General features: G+C 38.0%; 1 protein-coding gene across 3 annotated transcripts; it reads right to left on the bottom strand.

The window, feature by feature from the left end:
• Positions 1-831: 831 nt before the first annotated feature.
• Positions 832-23,068, bottom strand: LOC113201211 (protein FAM221A). Of its 3 annotated transcripts, none has more exons than XM_077796738.1 (7): positions 23,004-23,068; positions 18,993-19,166; positions 15,644-15,834; positions 13,319-13,525; positions 6,550-6,657; positions 4,529-4,611; positions 832-900 (listed from the first exon to the last, which is right to left on the bottom strand). In XM_077796738.1, the coding sequence occupies exons 1-7, from the start codon at positions 23,066-23,068 to the stop codon at positions 832-834; spliced, it is 897 nt and encodes a 298-aa protein (XP_077652864.1). The 3 variants fall into 3 exon arrangements, with proteins under 3 accessions (XP_077652864.1, XP_077652865.1, XP_077652863.1); XM_077796739.1 differs by having other exon boundaries at positions 4,529-4,608; XM_077796737.1 differs by lacking the exon at positions 23,004-23,068 and having other exon boundaries at positions 18,993-19,118.
• Between the last annotated feature and the right edge of the window lie 1,167 nt (positions 23,069-24,235).

Raw genomic sequence — 24,235 nt, 5'->3', positions numbered from 1 at the left:
AATTAGGGCAACAGGAAAATAGGAAGTTTATCTCATTGAACTCTTTTATTGGCAGTCCTAAAATCAGCCATGGTGAAGATTTCTGGAAAAACTCAGTTAAGTTTTCTGTGGAGAAAGAGGGTGCCTACAATTTCCCAAGTCTCCTTTTAGTTGACACAAACCCAGGGTGTCAACTGCATACGTAAGACTTTGCTCCTTGCTTCTCTCCTGTCTGGTATGACTTTCTGGCCTGGCCCCAGAACATGCAGTTGGACCCTCAGTGATCTTGCCATCTACAGAATCAGCCCTCTGTGTACTTTGTGCTCTTGCTTTCTCTTTCTTTATATAGCAGAGTTAGTTACCAGTGTAAAAAAAATCAGTGGATATCTCTAAAAAATTTTTGCATAATTCTAAAGTGCAGTTTTTTATTTAAAAAAATAAATAGACCTTCCAAAACTTTTAAAAAATTAATAATTTTAACTTTCAATTTTGAATGAGAAAGTGACATGTTTGTTGACAAACATTGATAATGTCTTTAATTTGTTAAATAGGCTGGAAAAGTTAAATTATAATAGACTAAAAATATTTACTGTATTTTCACTTTGACTTCTATGAGAATAACCTAACTTCCCTACCCAAGACAGAGAAAAAGCATATACAAAGCAGTAAATCATTTATTTTTATCAAAATAATATAAGACAATTTCTCCTTTCAATAAGTGAACAAAACATCCAAAAAGACATATTTACATAATTAAAAAGTAAATAATTTGAGAGAAGATAAACTCTATTATTACATTTAAATGAGCAGAAAGATATATTTGCATGATGGTTTTAAGCTGTCCAACAGCCTTCACGAAGGTTTTGTAGTTGATGGCAATGGAGATTTTCCTTTCATCTTAGCTGCCTTTTCCATTTTTACCTGTAAATTTAAAACATTCATTTATTTACTAAGTAGTAGACCATTCTAAGGAACAAAAGACTGCATATACCTCATTTGGATTCAGGCCTTATTTATCACAACCATGCCACTCAGTTTATAAGCTGCCATATACTAAAGCCCAAATCCGATCCTTAAAGAGACATGATTGCCTGTTTTTAAGTGCTGTGATTTTAACTTTACAGAAGCATTTTAATAAAAATAATATATAAATAAACATTGCTTTAGAAGAGAGGATCAATTAATTTGAACTGCTAGTAAAGAAATTTTTTTAATACTTAAAAGCCTAACTATACATCCAGCCTGTGCACATTGCCTACAGTTACAGAATGCACCTAAGCCAGCCAGACTGTCTCTGACACCTGGACTCCTTTAAGGATGCTTCCCTGTAATTCTGGTGTCTATATTCCCACAGTGTTCTTCCCAAAGGCCTTGTCCTCCTCCACTGGAGTTCAAGCAAAGCAGCCCCATACATTCCCAAAGTGGCAGCCTTCTCACATTTCAGACACATGTAAACCCTTCCCATGGGATTAAAGAACACAAAGCAGAACACAACCCCACCTGCTTCTTACCCCCACTCATATTCACACACCTCAATTTTCATAGACAAGAGAAGGGGACAGAAAATAAACAGCATGGCAGGTGGAGACAGGGCTTCCTAGCTTCCAACCTGGGAGAGAGAGTGTGAAGAAACCAGGAGGGACCTGGTAAAACCAGTCTATCCAATCCCATCAAATCAAAGCAACAAATTCCCAATAATAAATGTAATAAATCTAACCTGTACTTCTCCCTCATTATTTTCTCTCTCCTCTGTGAAACCAATCTCATTCAGGAACCTTGCATTCATGTCACTGTCACACACTGTTATCAGTCAACAGGTCATCTGAAGGACCTCCGAAGGACACCCTACTCTAAGGCAAAGATTAGAGGTTTTGGAGGCGAAAGAAGAGCATTTGAATTCTATCTCTTTATCAAAGATTTGGGCAAGAAATTTAACCAATAGTTTCTCATTTGTTTTTTTAAAAAAGTCATAGTAATAGCTACGTCTCAAGGTTGTTGTGAAGGCATAAGTAAGATTATATAGATCAATATAATTGATCAATAAGTACTCAACAATTGCTGCTCCCCTGTCTCCTCTCATTTAAAGCCAAATGTGAGATTTGCAGTAACACTTGGTAGGAACGACTACTGGAAATTGAACCCAGTGTCACTTTACCACTGAGCCACATCTCCAGGCCTTCTTATTTTTTTATTTTGAAACAAGGCTCACTCAGTTGCTGAGGCTGACCTGGAATTTCCAATCTTCCTGTCTCAGGCTCCTGAGTGGCTGGGATTACAGGTGTATTCCATCATACCCAATTATATTAACTCTTTTTTTTTTTTAATGCAGCACACATGCAAAACAACAAACAAAAGCAGTTTACTCACTTAAAATAATACTTAATACATCCATCTAGAGTCCCAAGTATCTCCTTCTGCTACTTTCCCTTTCTTTTAATATTTATTTCCTGGGGCTGGGGATGTAGCTCAGGGGTAGAGTGCTTGCCTAGTACTGGTAAAGCACTAGGTTGGATCCTCAGCACCACATATAAATAAATAAGATAAAGTTATTAAAAAAATGTTTAAAAAATTAATTCCTGCATAAAGTACCTGGCAACTAGCAGATCTTTCATACTTGTTTCCTTACTAAAATTCTCCTTTCTTGGGGAAAAGAGAACAAGCATCATCACAGCAGAAGAAAATAATTTGACCTGATATATAAAAGAAGCAACTTTTCAATAACCTCCAAAAGTAGCTGCTAAACCATGTTACCACCAAGGCTTCAACTGTCCAAACCAACTTACTATTATCATAAGATTCTTCCCACACCAAATGTTACCAGTGATTGGCAAAGGATAGAAGCAAAAACCCAGATACCCACACAGCACTGCTCTTGAGAGGGATCCTAAACCAAGAGATACAGGTTGCTAATGGTCCCTTTCCTCTCAACAGTTCTGGAGTAAAAAGACAGGGACTACTGATGTGTGAGATACATGTCAACTCAGAGGAAATCATTCCTGTTGGGGTTTCTTAGATTTGAACACCATTAATCATACAGGCTAGACAGGTTATAAGTTGTCTCATAAAGCCATAAATCACACAGGCTGAGGAGTTATGAACTATATCTCATAAATCCAGACATTCCAGGTTTACTGCTCTCTGGATGGGCCTGGAATATCCTTTAAAGCATTCATAAATAAGAACTCCTTTCATTATCTTCCCACAAACAAATACACTGGCATGTCTTCAACACTGTCACACTACCCAGGCCTCTGGAGGACATAGACTTCTAGAACCCAGAATATTAAAATCAATCTGTGAATGTGTGTGTTCCAAAAGTGAAGATCAATTTCATTATAAGCCCTACCCTCAATGAGGCTGCAAAAAAAAAGCATTTTTTTAAAATCACTCTGGACATTTTATCTCCCTCCCTGATGTCCTCCTACTACCTCTTTATTATGGTCTAAAAGTTTCTGACCTCCACCCCCAATTTATATGCTGAAATTTAGGAGGTGGGACCTACAGGCAAGGATTAGGTTATGAGAGCTGGCACCTTGTGCATGGGACTAGCGCCCTGTGAAGGAGGCCCCAGAGAGCTGCCTTGCCTTGTCTACCACGTGAGGGCATAATGAGAAGATGCCATCTGTGGACCAGAAGGCAGCCCTCACCAGACACTGAAATTGCACACGGCAGCCCTCACCAGACACTGAAATTGCACACCTAGATCTAAGACACCCAACCTCCAAAACTGAGAAATAAAACTGTCAAATACAAACCACACAGTTTAGGAATTTTGTTTCAGCAGTCCCAACAAACTAAGACAACCTTAAGCCAGAGCTTTCCAAAAGAATTTTCAGCAAAGATAGAAATGTTTAATATCTGTGAATATGTGTGTTCCAAGAATGAAGATCAGTTTCATTATAGGCCCTAACCTCAATGGGGCTACAAAAAAAGGCAGCTGCAAGCCACATGTGGCTTCTAAGCACTTGAAATGTGGGTAGTGTGACTGAAGTAATTCATTTCAAATTTAAAGTCATTTAAATTTAGACTCACAGAAGCACTTATGGTGAATGGCTATAGCACAGATAGTTCCATCTCAAAAAATTTCTACTGTCCAGTTAAGCCTTGACCACTGATCAGGACTCTCCCCATTTGTTTCGATCTGGTACTTTAAGAAAACACAAATTCCAGATACACATGGGCATGGGGTTATAGCTCAATGGTACAAAACTTGCCTCGCATGAGTGAGGCCCCGGGCTCAATTCCCAGCAGCAGGGCAGAGGGGAGTCCATATAATTTACAAATATGCTGACAGTTGATATTGTTATTTTATTTGTATATTTAATCAATGTTTATGACCTCTATAAATCAATCATAGAATATATCACATTATTCATTAGTCCTGCTTCTTTCTGAATAATTCTATGTAAACCTCCAGGCCTAACACCAACTATAAGTAAAGACTTTGCAAATTATTTTTTATGATATTCCACATTCAATGTATAATCATTCTATAGTATATTTGTGATAACTAAATGCTTAGTACCAGTGAATTTCCTTAAAAACCTACCCTTTCCTGATATCGCCTTTCAAAGAAAGCCATGTCATCCTCATCAGGTCTCCTTAGGGAAGAATCTTGACTACTTGTACCTACTGACATGGAAAAAAACTAAGTAATGACATATTTATGACATATATTCCCCCAGAATTGAAAAAAATACAATGAAATATTTCTTCCTGCTAGGTGATGTTTTATTTTCTGAATGAGAAATGGCCCAAGAAGTCCCAAGACCTAATTCTTTTTAAGAAAGAATGGCATCACAAGACAGAAGTAAACCAATAGCAGCAAACATTCTCTCAAATATTCAACTGGCTGTATTAACACAATGTAGCTATTCCATATGAGTACACTTAGCTATGTCCAACTTTTGACATTACAACTAGAAATCTATGCTGTGCTTTGTACATGAAGGATAATATAATACAAAAGTATGATAAATGCATGATGTAATGCATTGCTGTCTGCATTACTGAGGCTTTACTGAAGCCTTGTATAGGCAACCACAATGATGATACTATCCGCTTTGAATTTTAGCCATCTTTCATAGTATTTATTTTGTAAAATTAATGAAGTTCTAATTTGTAGGCTAAAAGAAATTTAAATCTGCTTCAGTAAGGAGAATCCACTTTTCTTTGTAGATCCTCTAAAAGCCTATGGAGAAAAGTTCACCTTCAGTACAAATGAATGTCTTCATTGGGTGCTTTCATTTCCAAAACAAAATAGCAACTTAGACATCTGTTCTTCTGGTTTCTAAAGTATATAAATTCACCCTCAACCAGCAACCATAAAAGCATCTAACCCCAGTAAATTTCCACAGGGTGCAACCATATCTCAACTATCCTCACAAAAGCTTTGTTGAGAAAGCTTACAGAATGAAAGGAAAATCCACACCTCTGGAAACTCTGAGTCTAATCCTGGATCAGGTTGGGCCATTTAAACTATGTCCTTGCAGACTCCCTTTCCCAGACTTGCATTTTAATGGTACATGATCACTCTTACCAGAGGCGACTACAGAAAACTAGCATGCAGAGTCTGTACTTGCTGAAAAGTAGCCCTCAAAAGCTCTTTTTGGATGTCCTTGGCCACTGCATCATTGAAGATCACTATACAAACTTCTTTAAAATTTAGTGTTGGTATGCCATGCATCGGCATCGGCACTGGGAAACTTGTGCCTTCTCCTTTCAAATAAGTTAAGAGAACTTAATCAATCTCACCTGCCCCATGCCGTGGCTGCCATTACACTCAGTCTAAACTGAGGCTTAATGCAGCAATTGTATCAATCTTGAAATCGGCCACGATTGTGTTTTTTTGTTGTTGTTGTTCAATTTTTACATTTAATTATTGCTTCATTGAGTGTTGATTTTATAAGCAGCATTAGAATCTCTTGTGGAGAATGTCAGGGTGTATGAAGATACAAATAAAATCAAAGAAAGTTCTCATTTTAAAATATTAAAACCTAAAATATACCATACAATTTCCAGAGTACTTGCCCAGCATGCATGGAGCCCTAGGTAGGATCCACACCAGCAACAAAACAAAAACCAAAAAGCCTTTTGATTTCTATCTTCAGTGTTTTCATTCTCTTTTAAATAAATGAAATATGGAATACTAGCTGTTTAAAATGAATTTATTTGCTCTTAATGTATGAATGGCAAAATCCTCCTAACCCATGGTTATCACTAGATTACATCCCCTTGGGGAGAATCCAAAGGATGGAGGTAATCAGTCCAATAGAGGGCACTCTGATTCAAACACCAGGGCCATAGAACCAGAAAAAGTTCTAAATTTTAATTTATATTATTATTATCAGATTCCTTGTTATTCTCAGATTTATCTATTTTTACCCAATAAAAAAATGAAGTTGCTTGCTTTCTTGCAGTGTGTGCCAATATAAAAGAAGAGTAAAACAAAAGGCTAACTTTGAGGTCAAATTGTGTTATGTAATAGTAGAAAGAAGAGAAGCTTAGGAAGGAAACCAAAGCTCAGTATTCTTACTATGTCCAAAAATATTTCTCACTCTAATTCATTACCATTTGTTAGTGTTTCTGGAGAAGAAGTAGATGGTCCTTGCAATGCTTTTAGAAACGCGTGGTCCATGGCAGTAACTGGAGAATTTAAAAATTCAACTGAAGGTGCACCTGAGAACAAAATACATGCAGAATGAAAATCTGTACTTACAGGGATACACACAAGTTACTATGTCTAATGTGAAGTAAATTAGAATCTAAGAAGACTCATTGGCAAACTTTTTGTTTTGTTTTGTTTTGTTTTGTTTTGAGAGAGTCTCTCTGAATTGCCTAGGCTGACCATGAAATTGTCATCCTCCTACCTCAGCCTTCAAAGTCATTGAGATTACAGGCATGTGCCACCATGCCCAGCAGAAAACTCCTTTCTACAAAAAAGAAACTGTTAGCTGGGTACAGTGATGCATGCCTATAATCCCAGCAACTCAGGAGGCTGAGGTGGGAGGATCACTTGAGCCCAGAAGTTCAAGACCAGTCTGGACAACACAAAATCCCATTAAAAAAAAAAAAAACCCACAGGAATTTTTATTTCAATTTTTATCTGTGACATAAAGGAAATTGGTGTAAAAAAAGTATTTTTGCAGTTCTCAACCCCTTTCTTCAAAATATTTTTTATATGAATAAATATTGTCCACTAGTGTGCCTATGTCAGCAAATCACTAAACGCTAATATGGTTACAACCAGAAATCTGTGGTTGACAAGGATAGACTAAATGTATTTTTAATCTTTTCCTGATCTTAAAAAAAAAATCCATTGATTGACCAACAATAAAAAAAAAAAAAGAAAAAAAAATCCAAAAAAGTATAAAAAAGAAGAAAGCTCCTTCTCCAATGACATAAGAAAATATCCACCATTCCCAAACCACAAATTACAAAGACCTTAGTGCCTGGACTTGGTGCTTAGTGCCAGGACTTCAGGACCAAAAGGAAAAGTACAGGGAAAATGTGCACTTCCTCCAAAACTACCACTTCCCCACAGCCCTGTCCCCACATATGGGCACAGGGAAGGAAAGAAACTTTCAGCCCTAAATGGTTTTAAAGTTAGTCCTATCTTGTAATGTGAACAGTATAGAAAATTGTTCAGCCCTTCCAATTCTTGGCCCCCTTCCTGTCCCCAGCCACCCTCTCATGTGGCACATGAGAATATAGGAGTGGGAGGGGAGGTTCAGGTCCATTCAGGCCCTAGTGCTGTCCTCTGGTTGATGCATGTGCTACTGCTCTCAGATGCTCAAGGATGGCCTATCTTCTCATTTGGTTCCTCAGCTTGATAGGACCTGGTGGCCTCATACTGGCTCTCACTAGAAGTACAGACTCCCTCAAAGCTTGCCACTTCTTCTATGGAATCCCTTGGCTCTTACGACCCATCTTCAGTTCTGGCCCAGGGGCCACATTGTCCCCCTGTGACAGATGTCACGGCACTGCCATTATCTCACATTTGAGCTACCTGACAAGCATTCCCTGAGAGCTAGGAATGATGGTCCTTGTGTACCATAAAGGAACTGCATCCGAGCCAGAGGTCACCTCGATTTAGGGGCCTACATGGCTACAGGGTCCCTCTGCCCCTGGGCTCCCCCCAACTTGACTGTAAGACAAAAACAAAGTATGGAAGCATATATCTCCTCTCCTCAATATCACCTCTCTGTACCTTCTCCCTCTATTCCCTCAGGGGCCAAGAGGAGAGATTTTTCTTTCTGAATACTATGAAGATACTTGGGTTATAAAATACTAGAAATCAGAAAAAGGCAACGATGCCAGCTACTATCACTGTTGTTTGGCATTTTTCTGAAAGTAGTAGCCATTAAATTAATCAAAGTAAGAAGGTTCATAAATATTGGAAAGAGGCAAAAATACCATTATTTGCAAAATATAGTAAAAATATGTTTAATAACTCTAACATTAAGTAATAAGACTGATAATAAAAATAGCAGAAAACATTTGCTTTTTTATAAACAAACAGAAAACAAAGGAGGAAAAAACATGCATGATACCGCTTTTAGTTTATTTTTTAGTTATATAGAGAGACACAATATCTTTATTTTTATTGATTTTTTCTCTTATTATCACCTTTATTTATTTATTTTTATGTGGTGCTGGGGATCAAACCCAGGTCTTCACATATGCGGGATGAGAGCTCTACCACTGAGCCACAACTCCAGCCCTATTTTTATTGATTTTTATGTGGTGCTTTGGATCAAACCCAGAGCCTCACATGTGCTAGCAACTGCTCTACCACTGAGCTATAGCTCCAACCCAGGACAGCTATTTGAAAAAGAGATTAAATAACTAGAAATAAACTTAATTAAGAATTGTGCAGGACTTCTAGAAAAACAATTTCAGAATCCCACGTAGTTTCACAGAAGATAAGTGACAACATTTCAAAAATATCAATTATTTCTACCTCAATCTACACATTCTATGTGATTTCAATTAAAATGATAATTCATATTTTTATAATTTCTTTTTTTAACCATAGGATTTATTTTTATTTTTTTTAGTCATACATGCAGCAGAATGTATTTTGACATATAATACATACATGGAATGTACATACATCAATCATATTTTCTATTCTATTCTGCTGCCCTTCGTATCCCCCCTACTCCTCCCCTCCCCTCCCATCCTTTCTTTCTATCCAATCTAATGTGACACACTTTTTTTTCTTTTTCTCATCGCAACATCATATATGTATTCTGTATAACAATGAGGTTCTCCTTCCATCTTCCGTGCAATTCCCCTTCTCCCTCTTTTTCCCTCTTACCTCTCTTCCCTATTTAGTGGTAGGCTTCTTCTCATGCTCTTCCTCCCTATCCCATTTTGAGTCACCCCTCTTATATCAGAGAAGACATTCGGCATTTGTTTTTTAGGGATTGGCTAACTTCACTTAGCATAATCCGCTCTAATGCCATCCATTTCCCTGCAAATGCCATGATCTTGTTATTTTTTAGTGCTGAGTAATATTCCATTGTGTATAAATGCCACATTTTTAAATCCATTCATCTATTGAAGGGCATCTAGGTTGGTTCCACATTCTAGCTATTGTGAATTGTGCTGCTATAAACATTGATGTGGCTGTGTCCCTGTAGTATGCTCTTTTTCATATTTTTATAATTTAACAAAAGATGCTATATTCAGTAAAAATTAAAAGGAAAGAATGACTCAGAAAAATTCTGAAGTAATAAAATTAAGCCATAAATTAATTAATTTACTTACTATATGGTTGTATTAACAAAAACAATATGGTAAATTGTACAGAAATATTGAGGCCAACTATGGAGGCCATAGCGTTCTGTAGGTCGAAACCAAACATTAGCTGAAGAACCCAGATCAAGCTAACTTCTATGAAGTTGCTTACTTCTCAATAGATGAATGGCTTAAGAAATTGAGGTGTATATCCCACACTTACTATATGGTTGTATTATACACTCCACACACAGTGGAGTCCTAAACATCATTAAAAGAATTAAAATTATGGCATTTGCTTGTAAATGGATGGAATGAAGAGTATCATGCTAAGTGAAATTAGCCAAACTCAGAAACTCAAAGGTCGAATGTTTTCTCTTATAGGTGGAAGCTAGAGTAAAAGAAAGGAAAGGGGGAGGGAAGAATAAGATTACCTAAAGAAGCAATCAAACACTAATAGGCAAGAGAAAGGAAGTCTGGGAGAGTAGAGGAAGGAGAAGGGGGTGGGACAGGAGGGAAAAGGGCAAGGGAACAGGGAGATTAGGAACTGAAATCAGTTTCCACGCATGCATGAATATATCCAGATGAACCCAACTCCTATGTATAACCATAAAACTCTCATATTAAAAAAAAACAAAGGGAAGTTGTTTACTTCTCTGTGCTAAGTCTCCCAGTGTGTAAAATAAGACTACTCTAACCCATGGAGTTGTTGGGAGGATTAAATGAGGAAATACACATGAAACGGTTGGAATAACCCCTGGCACAAAGCCTCCACCATCATCATTATCTTCGTACTTGTATTTGGATTCTCTGTAGCTGATACATGAGCCTATTACAATCATGTACCTATTAAAACTGCAAATTCTACTTTATTTACGGAATTTAACAAGTTAGATGTCTAAACTACCTAGAGTAGAAAAATGCATAAACATATCAAGACAATCTTAGAAAATGAACATAAACAGGAGGAAGAACAAATATCAAAACACCATGAAGCCATCAAAATTTTGTATACATAATATTGGCACAGGACAGACAAACAGGCCAGCAATACAAAATAACAAGTGTGATAGACTGTGAAAAAGTTTCCTATTATTTGACAAAGAATGGTGTTGGATAACTGTCCACCAATTTGGACAAAACCTGAAGTTAGACATAACTACCTCATAGTTTCACAAAAAGGACAACAATTCCAGATGCCTGGAAAAGCTAAAAATGTAATTGCATATTAAGGTAAAATGAAGAAGAGTATGTTTCTAAAATTAGAGTAAGAATAAATTTGAATAGGGAAGGCCTGTCCAAAATTTAAAACTATGACTTTTTTCCCCTAAGATTAAAAGATGGACTTAGGGATATAGCTTCGTGGTATAGCATTTGCCTGGAATGTGCAAGGCCCTAGGTTTGATCCCCAACACTGAAAAAGAAAAGATTAAAAACAAGTGACAGATTGGGGGAAAATACAGAAAGAAAGAAAGGATTAGTTTTCAGAATATATAAAGAAGAGTTTGCATAAGTCAATGAGAAAAGATAAAAGACAATAACAAGCAAAAATATAAAATAAATAAATATAAAAATAAATAAAATAAAGATATTGTGTCCAACTACAAGCAAAAAATATGAACAGACAATTCATAGAGAGTAAAACAGCTAATAAATATGAAAAGATCCTCATCTCACTAATAACTAGAGAAAGCAAATTGAAACAATAAACAATTTCACACAACAGACTGGCAAAAAATTAAGTTTAGTAATATCAATGATGAGCTCAAATGTGAGAAAGTAGGTAAGATGAATCACCACGAGAGGAATTAAAAACAAGTTCTGGGCTGCGGATATTGTTCAGTTAGTAGAGTGCTTGCCTTGCATGCACAAGGCCCTGGGTTCAATACCCAGCACCAAAAAAAACAAAACAAAACAAGTTCTAGGGGCTGGGGTTGTGGCTCAGTGGTAGAGCACTTGTCTAGCATGGGTGAGATGCAGGGTTCAATTTTTGGCCCCACATAAAAATAAATAAAATAAAGATATTGTGTCCAACTATAAGTAAAAAAAAATCCAAGAAAGAAAACAAGTTCTGGGACTGGGATTATAACTCAGAAGTAGAGCACTGGCATAGCATGCATGAGGCACTGGGTTTGATCCACAGCACCACATAATAATAAAATAAAGGGGCTGGGGATGTGGCTCAAGAGGTAGTGCGCTCGCCTAGCGTGTGTTCGGCCTGGGTTCGATCCTCAGCACCACATACAAACGAAGATGTTGTATCCGCCGAGAACTAAGAAAAAATAAATAAATATTAAAAAATTCTCTCTCTCTCTCTCTGTCCCCCTCTCTCTCACTCTCTCTTTAAAAAAAAAATAAAATAATAATAATAAAATAAAGATATTGTGTCCACCTATAACTAAAAAATAAATATTTAGGGAAAAAAGAGCAGTTTTTGCATTTGGGGAAGACAACTTGGATTCGGCATATATTAAAAATTCACATGAGCACACACTTCACCCCAGCAATTGTACTTCCCTATAGCTACCTTAAAGTCAAAGTCATAAAAGGACACAAGGAAGCAAGTTCAAGTATTTTTCTGGACAAGATTGTGTGTAATGGCAAAAAAGATGGAAACTTAAATGCTATGAACAAGGAAATAGCTAAACTGATAAACTCCAGTGTGGAATACTGTGTAGCAATGAAAAAGAATGAAAATAAATTCATGTTTCCTGACATAATAGGCCTTCAAAATTTTTCTAAGAAAAAGAGGTAAACTGTAAAAATGTATGCTTAAGAGAAAATTAAGTTAGTTAATGACAGCAAATTACTCTCTGGGAAAGAAAGTGGCGTAAGAGAAAGAAAGTGGTGTAACGAAAAGTGTGTACAATGGGACTTTATATTTCATTTCTATTGTTTGAAGTTTTACGAGAAAGTATTCATGTATGTTTACATAATTTTAATGAAAAAATAAAATACATCTTTGTTGTAAAAAGAAAATAAAATTCCCACATAGAAGTGTTTAATGTAGACAGGGAACATATTCACCTCCAAAATCTCCCTCAACTCTCTTAAGTTTACAGCTACCTTCAAGAGTTTAGAATACATCCTATTAAACCTTTCCCTATATTAGTTAGACTTACATGTACACAGAAGATATATGGGGGTACATACATGTATGGACAAATTTTATATAGATGTGATTACATGTATGCAGGCAAAGGTACAGATACACACATGTGCAGAGGCCTACAGTTTTCCAAAATGAGATGATTATAATGCTAAAAACAGGACAAAATAGGGTAACAAGTAAACCGTATCATGTCAAACAAAATAAACATTATTTGGCTATCACAAACAATGGGGATATGAATGGGATACGTACAGGTACTGAAGTAGAAGTGATCTTTTTCCTTGTTTTTTTTTTCCCCCTAAATTTTCTATAATGACAATGTATCACATACTGGCAATGAAATCTTCTAAAGATTAACAATCAACTGAGGGAATATTTTCTTAAAAAATAAACATGATGAACATAAATTGCTCAACAAAGACTTCACTACTGTTAGCACCATAAAACTCATGACAAGATCACAATTCATCTGTCATCACTTACCGATCCCACTGTCATCTAATCGCATGTAGCCTTCTGCCAGTGAGCTGAAACCAGTTAATCCTCCCATTGCTGCATAAGGAACATCCTGTCCCACTGGTTTTCCCTGAGCCATTCTTTCTTGCTTTGTTTCCACGACTGTGTCATGGGCATATGCAGGCTGACCACAAGCACATGTGAAAGAGCTATGGAATCCTGAACACTTGGAACCTGAATAAAGACGGAAAAGATGTTACATGTTTAAAGTTCAGGGACTGTACTGTCCACCCAAAGGATATGGTTTGGCCAAAGATGGCTGAATCTAGATCCTCTGACCCTTTATCCCAGTGCCCCTAACTTCCCTGCAGGCCATAGCTCTTACTTCTGAAAGATGGTGATGTGGTAAGTGGGTACATAAGGTACATAGAAGGAAAAAGATTTTTTTGCAAAACCAGTTGGGACTAAAGAAAGGAAGTTAAAGAATGCAGTATAGGAAATGCACATATGATGGGGACAGCCCAGTGGACAGGTCCAGGTTGAAATCATGTAGAATACCCTACAGATCAACTCCGATAAAAGCCATACAGAAAAACCAACCCATAAACCCAAAAAAGATCCAAAGGATAGTACTGATGAATGCTACAACACCAAGGAGTCATGAAAATATTATGCCAGGTCCAAGAAGTCAGTCACAAAAGACCACATATCCTATGATTTAACTTACATGAAATGTCCAGTATAGGCAAATCCATAGATATAGAAAGTAAACTGGTGGTTGCAAAGGGGTGGAGAGAGATAGGAATAAGGAATGACTACTAACAAATATGGAGTTTCTTATTAAGGTAATGAAAATGTTCTAAAATGTATTATGCTGTTACCTGCCCAAGATTCACTTTGATGAATATATTTAAAATCATTAAATTGTATGTCTTAAAGATGCGCATTATATCTAAATAAAGTTTTTATATTAAAAAAAAAACAAGCCATATTGGAATGGAAGCCAGAATATATCATTAGCAGAATCATTACCAGCTCACACCTCTCAAAAATAGAGAGAGCCATGACACATAAATCTGCTTTATCCAACACTTATATGAAGTCTTTGAAACATGTTCATTCCTGCTCCTTTCAATTAAAATGTTTTAGAGGTTAAGTTTCCCTTATCAAAAGTTTTTGGGCCTGGAAATATTTCAGATTTTAGACTTCTTTGGATTTTGGAATATTTGCATAGACTACTCCCCAATCTGAAAAATTTTGAGTATCATATCAGCCCCCCCTCCACCAAATTTTTGTTTTATAACAGGGATTGAATTCAGGTGCACTCAACCACTGAGCCACATCCCCAGCCCTATGGATTGTGTCTTGTAATTCTCTAAAATATATTCCCATTAATTTATGAGGTTAGAGTTCATGATTACTAAGCATGCCAATAACTCTATGTATCTATACATTAAATTTTGCTTAGTTGTTTTTTTTTTCAATTCAAGATAAGATAGAATTCAAAATGAAGAGATAATTGCAGATATCAAGAGACCAAAATACCAAGAGGCTGAATTGTGTCTGCAAGTGAGGAAGGTCATGCTCATGCCTACCACTATATTTCAGTGCCTGGAATGATAGTGCCTAGGACAGAGTAGGTGCTCTGATTTATTTACTGAATGAACTGATGTGATGTGAATGCCCATTTGACTCCTCCTCTCTTAGGCTTTTGTTGAAAAGAAGAATAGGAAGAGTTGTTTTTGTCAGGGTTGGATCATTAATAAAGATATTTTATTGTGGGGGATGAGTATTGGGGATTGAATTCAGGGACACTTAACCACTGAGCCACATCCCCAGCCCAATTTTGTATTTTATTTAGAGACAGGGTCTCCCTGAGTTGTTCAGCGCCTCGCCATTGCTGAGGCTGGCTTTGAACTCAAGATCCTCCTGCCTCAGCCTCCCCAGCCCCTGGGACTAGATGTGTGCCCCACTGTGTCCTATAATAAAGATATTTTGTGTAAGTAAATTAAATATATATTTTGGGTAAGTAAATCCACATATAATGTAATTTCATGGGTGAAACTCTTATAAAATAGGATGATCATAAGGAATAATCCAGGGCCATGAATAATTTGGATAATATGTGTGAGTTAATGAGGGTCCTCCTTGAGTTCCTTATCCTCATCCACCTCTCTTTTAACCAAAGCCACTTCAGCCCCACATAGACACCCTCCCTCCTGTGCTCTATTCCAGTCTGCTTAGCTCTTTAATATTGGCTCTGTACCTGATTAAACTGGTACAAAGACACATTCAATATATTCAATAGAGAAATTCAACCGACCTGTGGCTATGTATAATAGTGTAACTTACATGCATTGCATGTAAAACCAGGTGCAGGGCTGTGTTGATCAGCAAAGTGCTTGCACCTGCAGCGAATGGGCTGTGTGCCATTCAAAGGCACAAAAAGGTAAGCCCTGCACTGGCAGCCAGTCACTCGGCAAGGCAGATCAATGGGGCGCTGCTGTGGAATTGTTTCAAAGTCAGTTTTATGTTGCTTATACCTGAAAAAAGAAAGGGAAGACATATAAACACAATCGGGTATTGCCAAAAGTTACAATCTCTATTCTGTCATATGCAAATACAATTCTGTTTTGTTTGGTTTTGCTATTCTTGTTAATAAGGAAAACAAACTCCCCTGTATGCAGTATTTGTCAGCTTTGGTCAGAGGGAATCTTCATACTTTTAGATTTTTATTTTAAGTTATATAAGAAGTTTCATAGCAATACCAAGATACATAAAATACTTGCTCATCAATGCAGATCCTTTGATATGTATGCATAACCTGAGAGTGTCAAAAAGGTTCTTTATAAAAATGCTTTTGAGGGGCTGGGGATGTGGCTCAGCGGTAGACCTGCAAAGCCCTGGGTTCCATCTTCAGCACCACACAAAAACAAACAAACAAATAAATAAATAAACAAAGATACTGTGTCCAACTACAACTAAAAGAAATAAATATTTTTAAAAAATGGTTTTGATCAAATGCACTACTTAAATTATTTTCATGGTTTGATTTTTAAAATTGAAGTAGGCTCCATATGTATTACTATTGCAACTTATTTTAATATAATTTTAACTTTTATTTCAAAGTAAACCTCAGATATTTTAAAAGCTAAAATTCTGTTAAAAGATTGTTAGTAATTTTTTTTACTCCTTCTCAGAAGGAGCTACTTAGTAAAATAATATTAAATTTGTCTTATTTTTAATAAGGATCTAGGAAATGTAGGTTAAACTATGACAAACTACTTTTCACTTTGAAAAAAGAGGTACATTTTAAAAAATTACATGTAGTTTATAATTATGTAATTTACAATTACGTAGAGTGGCTGTGGAAAGCGTTAAAGAAGAACCAATTGCATTTAACAATGTTTCAAGAAATTTAATAAAGCCATCCTTTCACCCAGAAAGTTCATTTTGGAAAATATACCCTAAGAAAATAATTACACATAAAGAAAAAGCATTGTGCATAAAGACAATATTAACAATAGTATCTATAATAGCAAATATATACCATATGTGTACACGTGTACATATGCATATTCACACATATATGGGAATAGATAAGCAAATGACTAGAGGATAGTTTTCAAACTTTTTAAACCCTTTCTTCAAATTAAATCTTTCACCGAATCATAACACTGTATGTAAAATAGACGAAAGCAGGAATTGAAGTCCCCCTTCCCTTCTCCTAACCTGCCCTTCCAGCTGGTGCACCCTTGAGTCTTGCTCAGAGCTCAGTGAACACATGATGAACACCACTGGGTTAGCTGGAGTATCTCGCAGGTATTAAAAATCTTGTCTGAGATTAGTAATAATAATGTAGAAATGTGATTCTGTGATTCTGTCATTAAAAAAGAGCTTAAGGGGCTGGAGATGTGGCTCAGCGGTAGCGCGCTCGCCTGGCATGGGTGCGGCCCGGGTTTGATCCTCAGCACCACATACCAACAAAGATGTTGTGTCCTCCAAGAACTAAAAAATAAATATTAAAAATTCTCTCTCTCTCTCTCTGTCTCTCCTCTCTCACTCTCTCTTTAAAAAAAAAAAATAAAAAATAAAAAAAAAAAAGAGCTTAATATTTTATACACATACAAAACCAACAACTAAATGAACTATGCAAGGAAAAAATTACATAGATAAAGTTAGTAGTATAACAACAACTGGCTGTTGGGTGGTGTGTATTCTACTTTTCTATATTCCTCCTCATTTTCCTTAATGACAATGTCTCACTTCCATAACAAGGGGAAAAAAATAGTTTGAGTAGAAAACTCAGTACTACAAGTTTCTCCATTAAATTTGGCTGGGTTTTTAAGGGTCAAATCCATGCTCTACAAATGCTATATAGATATATCTATATAATATTCTTATATAGACAAGAAACTAGCCTGAAATCTTTTTTTTCATCAAATAAACTCTTTATTTTGATAATAAATTTATTTACATATTTCTGGTATACAAATGGTTCCTCACATGATTTCTAGTTTATTTTTTATTTTTTTAAATCAACTTTCAGGTTTAGGCTCTTTGTTTCATTGAATCTTCTTTTCTATAAGCAGCATGAAATCTTTTAAGAATTATGAAACTATCATAAAATTACCGAACCCCTCTTTAGTTATAAAAGATGGCAACACATGCCTCTCCTCCATCCATCACAATGTTTTTAACTGAGATTGTTAGATAAGCTTAAAGTCAATCCATATGCACATTACTCATCCTAGCAACTGCCTAAAACAACCTCTGGCAAAGTGCAACTGTAAACAGCAACTACACAAAAAGTCTCTCAAAAATAAGCCCCAGGAATTTCTATCAAAACAAGGAATTTATCCTTCAGTGGTTTCCTCAGAACAAAAAATCAAAGTTGTTGCCTGAAAACACATAATAGGTTCAGTGGTCTTTCTGTGAAGCAGTTTGATCATTTTGATCTTTACAACTGTGAGACAGTAGCAAAAATCTGAAGTAGAGCATGTTCACAGAGAAATGCAAACCTCAGACCCAGGCAGCCTGCATTAAGGACTGGAGCCCCCTAACCTCCTTTGCCCCTGTGACTTTCTTGGAACATGACCATTTGTAATCAAAAGCAATGTATGCTTATGTTTTTATTTTTAAAGAAAGGTTCTTAAAGAAGAGTATCAACACAGCTGTTCTTTAAGATGGGAAGGGTGATTAGTAAATTTGAGGAGGAATGGTCGTTTATCAAAGGGTAGCATGGGATAGGTGGACACTGCTTCCTAACCAAACTGAAAGATCCACAGCAGAGTCACAGGAGCGGCAATATCTTGTTCACCAAGAAAACAGAGGTGCTTAAGGCAATAGTCTAGGAGTCTAAAAGAATAGAACCAAAAAAATTTAATGACAACTTAAAACTTTTAGGTATTTCTACTGTTTTATGTAAAGGCCTATTTTTTAAGTGTTTTTTTTTTTTTTTTTTTTTTTTTAGTTGTAGATAGACTGGGTTCCTTTATTTGTTTACTTTTATGTGGTGCTAAGGATCGAACCCAGTGCCTCACACTTGTGAGGCAAGCACTCTGCCACTGATTTACAGCCCCATCCCAAAGCCTATTTTTAAATGTTACTTAATCATCACATTATTACTTATGGAAGGAGAATATGTTTTGCTATTGTTCTTATTTTCTAGTCATGAGAAAATAGCAATGAACTATGTTACCTATGTGTACAAAAACACAGTGTCTCCGGGCCAACGAGTTTACAATCCATTCCTGTTGGTGATCGCCAGCTCACAAATAACCTGTTCTGTAAGCGCATAGGTAAAACTTTCTTTTTGTATTCTTCATATTCTTCAGGAGTAAAAAGTTTCCCTCCATCGTCCTCACCAACAATTCTACAACAGAAAATATTGGTCTTATTACCCTTGAGAATGTTCCAGGTTACACATACTAAACTCTAAAACTATACTTGTATAGTTAAAGGAAAGGCTGCTTTGAGGTTTTTTGTTTGTTTGTTTTCTTTTGTTTTAGACACCTGTTAAAAGCCCCATTACAAACAATGATAATAAAACTTTTGCTTCTGATGGCATTCAGCCATGCTACCCCAAAACATGACTCCTTGGCATTTGAGGAAGCAGCAGAAGCAGGAAGGCCACTCTCACCTTCCCTGTGCTCTTCTTCCCTGCAGTAGGTCATACATCAGTCATTCCAGAGGTCCTCTCCCCATACCTGGAGGAAAAGCACATGCTGGAGGAGATACTATGACAGGGAGAAGAATATGAACAAATAGGCCTTACTAAATGCTCCCCAATTTGTACCATTAGGACACACCCTTTTGTCCTTTGGTCATACTTCTCCAGGACTATCCACTCTTTATCAAACCTAAGCATAAAAACGCACAAGATCTCCTGTTTCTTTGGGTCTTCACTTCTGAAGGCTCCATGTCATATAAACTGAAATAAATTGGCAAGCTTTTCTCTTGTTAATCTGTCTTTTATCATAGGTATCTCAGCCATGAACCTAGTGATGACTGAAGAAATCTTTTCTCTCCTACTATTCCCTGATAACAAAGGATTACAAATTAAAAGTCAATGATTTTACACCATCTGCCTTTACTGATTAAGGCATATCAATGGAATATTACTTTATATTTATCTCAGTTTCTCCTGTTAATTCTGAGTCAGGTTCGTTCTTCTCACTAAAATCGAGAGCCTAAGCTGCTGAAAATCTAATGTTTTTATCTTTTAAAAAAATAGTACCAACAACAACAAATCAATGAAGAAGCCAAATGACTAATTCCATACCTGAACCTAAGCCCTGGCCAGGAGTTTAAATTTATGTAGGCTCTAAAAACATGCTTGGATTTGCACAGGCTCATACCGACACCTGGGTATTGGACAATTAGGTGTTTCATTGCTTAATTTCAGATTCCAAAATTTTATGGGAAAAATCAAGCCATCACAATTTCTGGAGGAAAAGAAGGTACAACTAAACAAAGGTCTTCAAAGAGGAAGACATTTCTCCATGAAAATGCCCCCTAACTTCTAAAAATCATAAAAAGTGTCATTTGTAAAACGCACCATAACTTTTTTATGGAATACATACATTTTTCTGAACTTGAAACTGTTAGTTGAGGTAGAAAATTAAAAAAAAATTGTGAAATCCTTCAACCTTCTTCCTTATTTAAGCAATTGAGATATACAATAGAAAAAAAAAACTTTTTTTTTTTTGTTATTCTTTTTGTTGTTGTTTGTTTTGGCAGAGCCCAGAGGTACTCTGCCACTGAGCTACATCCACAACCTTTTTCATATTTTAATTTGAGACATCTTCTCTCTAAATTGCACAGGCCACCCAGGACCTGTAGATCTTCCTGCCTCAGCCTGGCAATTTGCTGAGATTGCTGGCATGCAACCACACCTCTGTCCAAAGGACATTTTCTTCCAAGGAAAACTGAGGATAATTACACATTATTATTACATTAAAGAAGAATACCTACAGAGAACAGAAAGGTATCTATCTATCTATCTATCTATTTATTTACACTTTTATTACTAGATGGATACAATACCTTTATTTTGTTTATTTTATATGGTCGGAGATTGAACCCAGTGCTTCACGCATGCTTGGCAAGCCCTCTAGCACTGAGCCACAACCCCGGCCCACAGAAAGATCTTAAAATAAACCATGTTTTTTTCCCCAGGGTTGGAGATTGAAATCATGACCTCACACATGTTAAACAAGCATCCTAAATCTGAGCTACATTCCTGGGCCTTTTTTAAAATTTTGAGACAGGTCTCACAAAATTGTCTAGGCTGACCTGGAACTTGCTATAGGATTCCCATGACCAAGTGTAGATCTTTTAAGGAAGAGATTGTTTTTCAAAATTTAAACCAGTGCCTCTCAAATTTTATTGTATTTCCAGATCCCAGGAGGTTTCCTTCAAATGCAGATTCAAATTCTTAGATCTGGGGTGGGCCTGAGATTCTCTTTTCCAGCAAGCTCCCTGGTCATATCTATATTACAGTTCTCAGCTTCAGGCACTTCAGCAAGGACTCTACACTTCCCCTCCCATCTGCCTCCCCCGAAAACACTTAGGTATGACCAAATCAAGGAAAACTGAGGAAGAAAATTTCATTTCTGATGGACACTCATCTTTTTGACCCTTCTCACAGATCCTCTTTCATATCTAAGCACCCAAGTCCGGTTTTCCTGGCCTTTCTCAAATCCTGATGTTAAACAAGGGATCTGATAATCCCTTTTTATTAAAGGGAAATGTAGGTGCTATTTATGCTTGCAAAAATAATATCCACAGGCCTTCCCTTAGCACTTTCTGGGCAAGGGACAAGCGGAGGCCCACAATCATTACATCTAAATATCTAAGTTCTCAGTTGTGAGAAATAGAAAGTTCAGTGGTCCGTTTTCAAAACACACTCCTTAGCCTTTGGGGGAGGTAAAGTCCATTTTACCTACAGTCCTTCCCTTTGCCCACGCTAATTGTAAAATTGGCCAATCACGTAGATTATAACCCCAGGCTCCTCCTATCAGGACAAGCACAGCCTTAGGGATAAAAGCAGGTGGACTGCCCTCCCTGCTCCCAGTGTGCTTGCTGGAGATTTTCTTTGGAGGCATGCCCTTCTGTATTTCTAACATCAGTCAACACCAGGGCTCAGCAACTTGCCCCCAGGGAAAAAGCACAAAAACACGAAGGTTACAGGAGCCGGTTCTGCCCTGGGTAAGGGCTGAGTGTAGTTTCTATAACCTGCCCAGACCCACCTAAGAGGACATGGGGACTGATCCATCAAGTTCCCTCCACAATTTCACGATTCCAGCTCAGAATTTTCAGTCACTTCTAAACTAGCAGTCAGCTGAGAAACCCATCCGCCAGAGAACCCATCTGCCCTGGACCCATCCCCAGTCACTGTTGAGCTACCCACACCCTCACCTGACCTTTACAGTAACCAGCTTTAGGGAGAGTCGCCTTCTGCTTAGGTCTCCCAAGCCCAGCCAGGATTGTGTCACCTATCATCAGTACATACACAGCTCTACCCTTCAACTTCTCATCCTTCTGCCAGTCCTCTCGGTATTCCCCATTCCTCTGTTTTCCAACTGTCAACATTTTTTGTTAGAAGATGGGGGAGGGGCGGAGGAGGGTTAAAATCCTTCCATCCAAGTGCCTCAGCCTTTGTCAGAGCCTTGACAGTGAATCACATCCTCAAGCCAAAGCAGAGGCTGTTTCCTGTTTGGGATACAAGACTCCAAAGCCATGAAAACCACACCCGTTGGGGTGTTTTTGTCCAAAGGAGCACCTCGGGGTTGGGAGCACGTTCCAAGTTCACGACTTGCCCTAACACTGGAATAACGTGCGAGCTCGGGGTCTGCTAACTGAGTGTGCTCAGTGTTGGATTCTCCAGGGGCCACGTAGGAGTGGGGGAAACCACGGGGCTCTGCACGAATATAGTTAGCATCCCTCTTGGAAGGGGACGCAAAACGCCCGCGGCAGACCCCGATTGCTGCCTGGAACTCCGGGTCAGCATATTTAATTTCAGCAAGACGAGATGTGAAGTTAATCTAGGCCTCCCTCAACAGCCTGGGAAGAGATTCCCCGATCCCCAGCGCTCGCCGGCAGGCAGGTCTCGGCCAGCGCCACCAGTCCCCCTCGGCGAGGGAGACCCAGCAAGCCCCGGCGTTCTCGCCCGGCGGAGGGGCGGGACGTGAGCCCCGAGCGGCCTCACCTGCGGTACTCCAGGTACTCGTCCACCGCCGCGGCGCCGCCGGGGGACAACCTCAGCCGCTCCATGGCCGCGGGGAGGCTAAAGACGCCTGCGCCAATCGCCCCGAGCTCGCCCTGCGCGCGCCAGCACTCAGCCGAGCAGCAGCGACAGCCCGGAGGACTGGCCCAGCCCAAAGATCCCCGCGGGCGGGCGCAGTGACCGCGCAGGAGGCGAGCGCTGCTACCTGGCCCCGAGTGCACAGGCACGTGAGCCCCTGTGCTGCAGCATGGCCCTGGCCGCGTGGGGGCAGTTTGCAGCCGGCCAAAGACGATTCCCGTCACCGCTCCCTTCTGGCCAGGGTCCTTGTGAGTAACAAGGGAGCACAATGCCTTGTATATCATGGATTCATGGGAAATAGCTCTTTTCACTTAATCCAAGTCTTGGAAACAAGTGATTTCCAGAAGGTCCTGGTGTGTTTGAAGCTGGCCTCACCACAATGGTAGTGTTTTCAAAATTGGCTTTTAACACTAATAAGGGGACTGAAGGTATTATTCAGTGGTAGAGCATGTGTTGGGCAAGCAGGAGGCCCTGGTTTCCAACCTCAGGACCACAAAAAATAATAAAATTTCTAAAAAATTGATATAACATAGTCATGGGTATTTGAGTCTAGTTTGACAAGAAAACATGGTCCTCAAAAAAAGTACATAATAAGTTTAAAGGAAAATAATTTAGTTAAGCTTTTGATGGTTTGTTTTTCAGGGTTTTTGTTGTTGTTTTGTTGGGTTTTGATTTGTTTTACATTTTTGATGTTGGAAATGGAACCCAGGGCATGGAACATGGTAGAGAAGCTTCTGCCAGTGAACTACATCCCAAACCCCAAGTTTTTTTTCCTTTGTTATTGTTGTTATTTATACACACACACACACACACACACACACACACACACACACACACACACACACACCTTCATTAGTTGTTGATGAGAATTTTTATATATTTATTTTTATGTAGTGCTGAGAATCAAACCTAGTGCTTCACATATACTAGGCAAGTGCTCTACCACTGAGCCACAATCCCAGCCCCAAATTTTTTTAACCTTTGGAAATACTTCCACTAAATTTGCCTGAATTTGAATTACCATGCCAAAGGGGTAGGAAATCCACTACTCAGGAGGGAGGAGCACTTAAACTCTGAAGCTCCCTGGGATCTACTCTAGTACCCTTTGTAAATTAAAGGCATAATACTCTTTATTG

Source organism: Urocitellus parryii, chromosome 3 (assembly GCF_045843805.1).
Source record: "Urocitellus parryii isolate mUroPar1 chromosome 3, mUroPar1.hap1, whole genome shotgun sequence".
Classification (NCBI taxonomy): domain Eukaryota; kingdom Metazoa; phylum Chordata; class Mammalia; order Rodentia; family Sciuridae; genus Urocitellus; species Urocitellus parryii.
The sequence above is the reverse complement of the archived record's forward strand: the minus strand, read 5'-3'. Positions and strand labels throughout refer to the sequence as shown.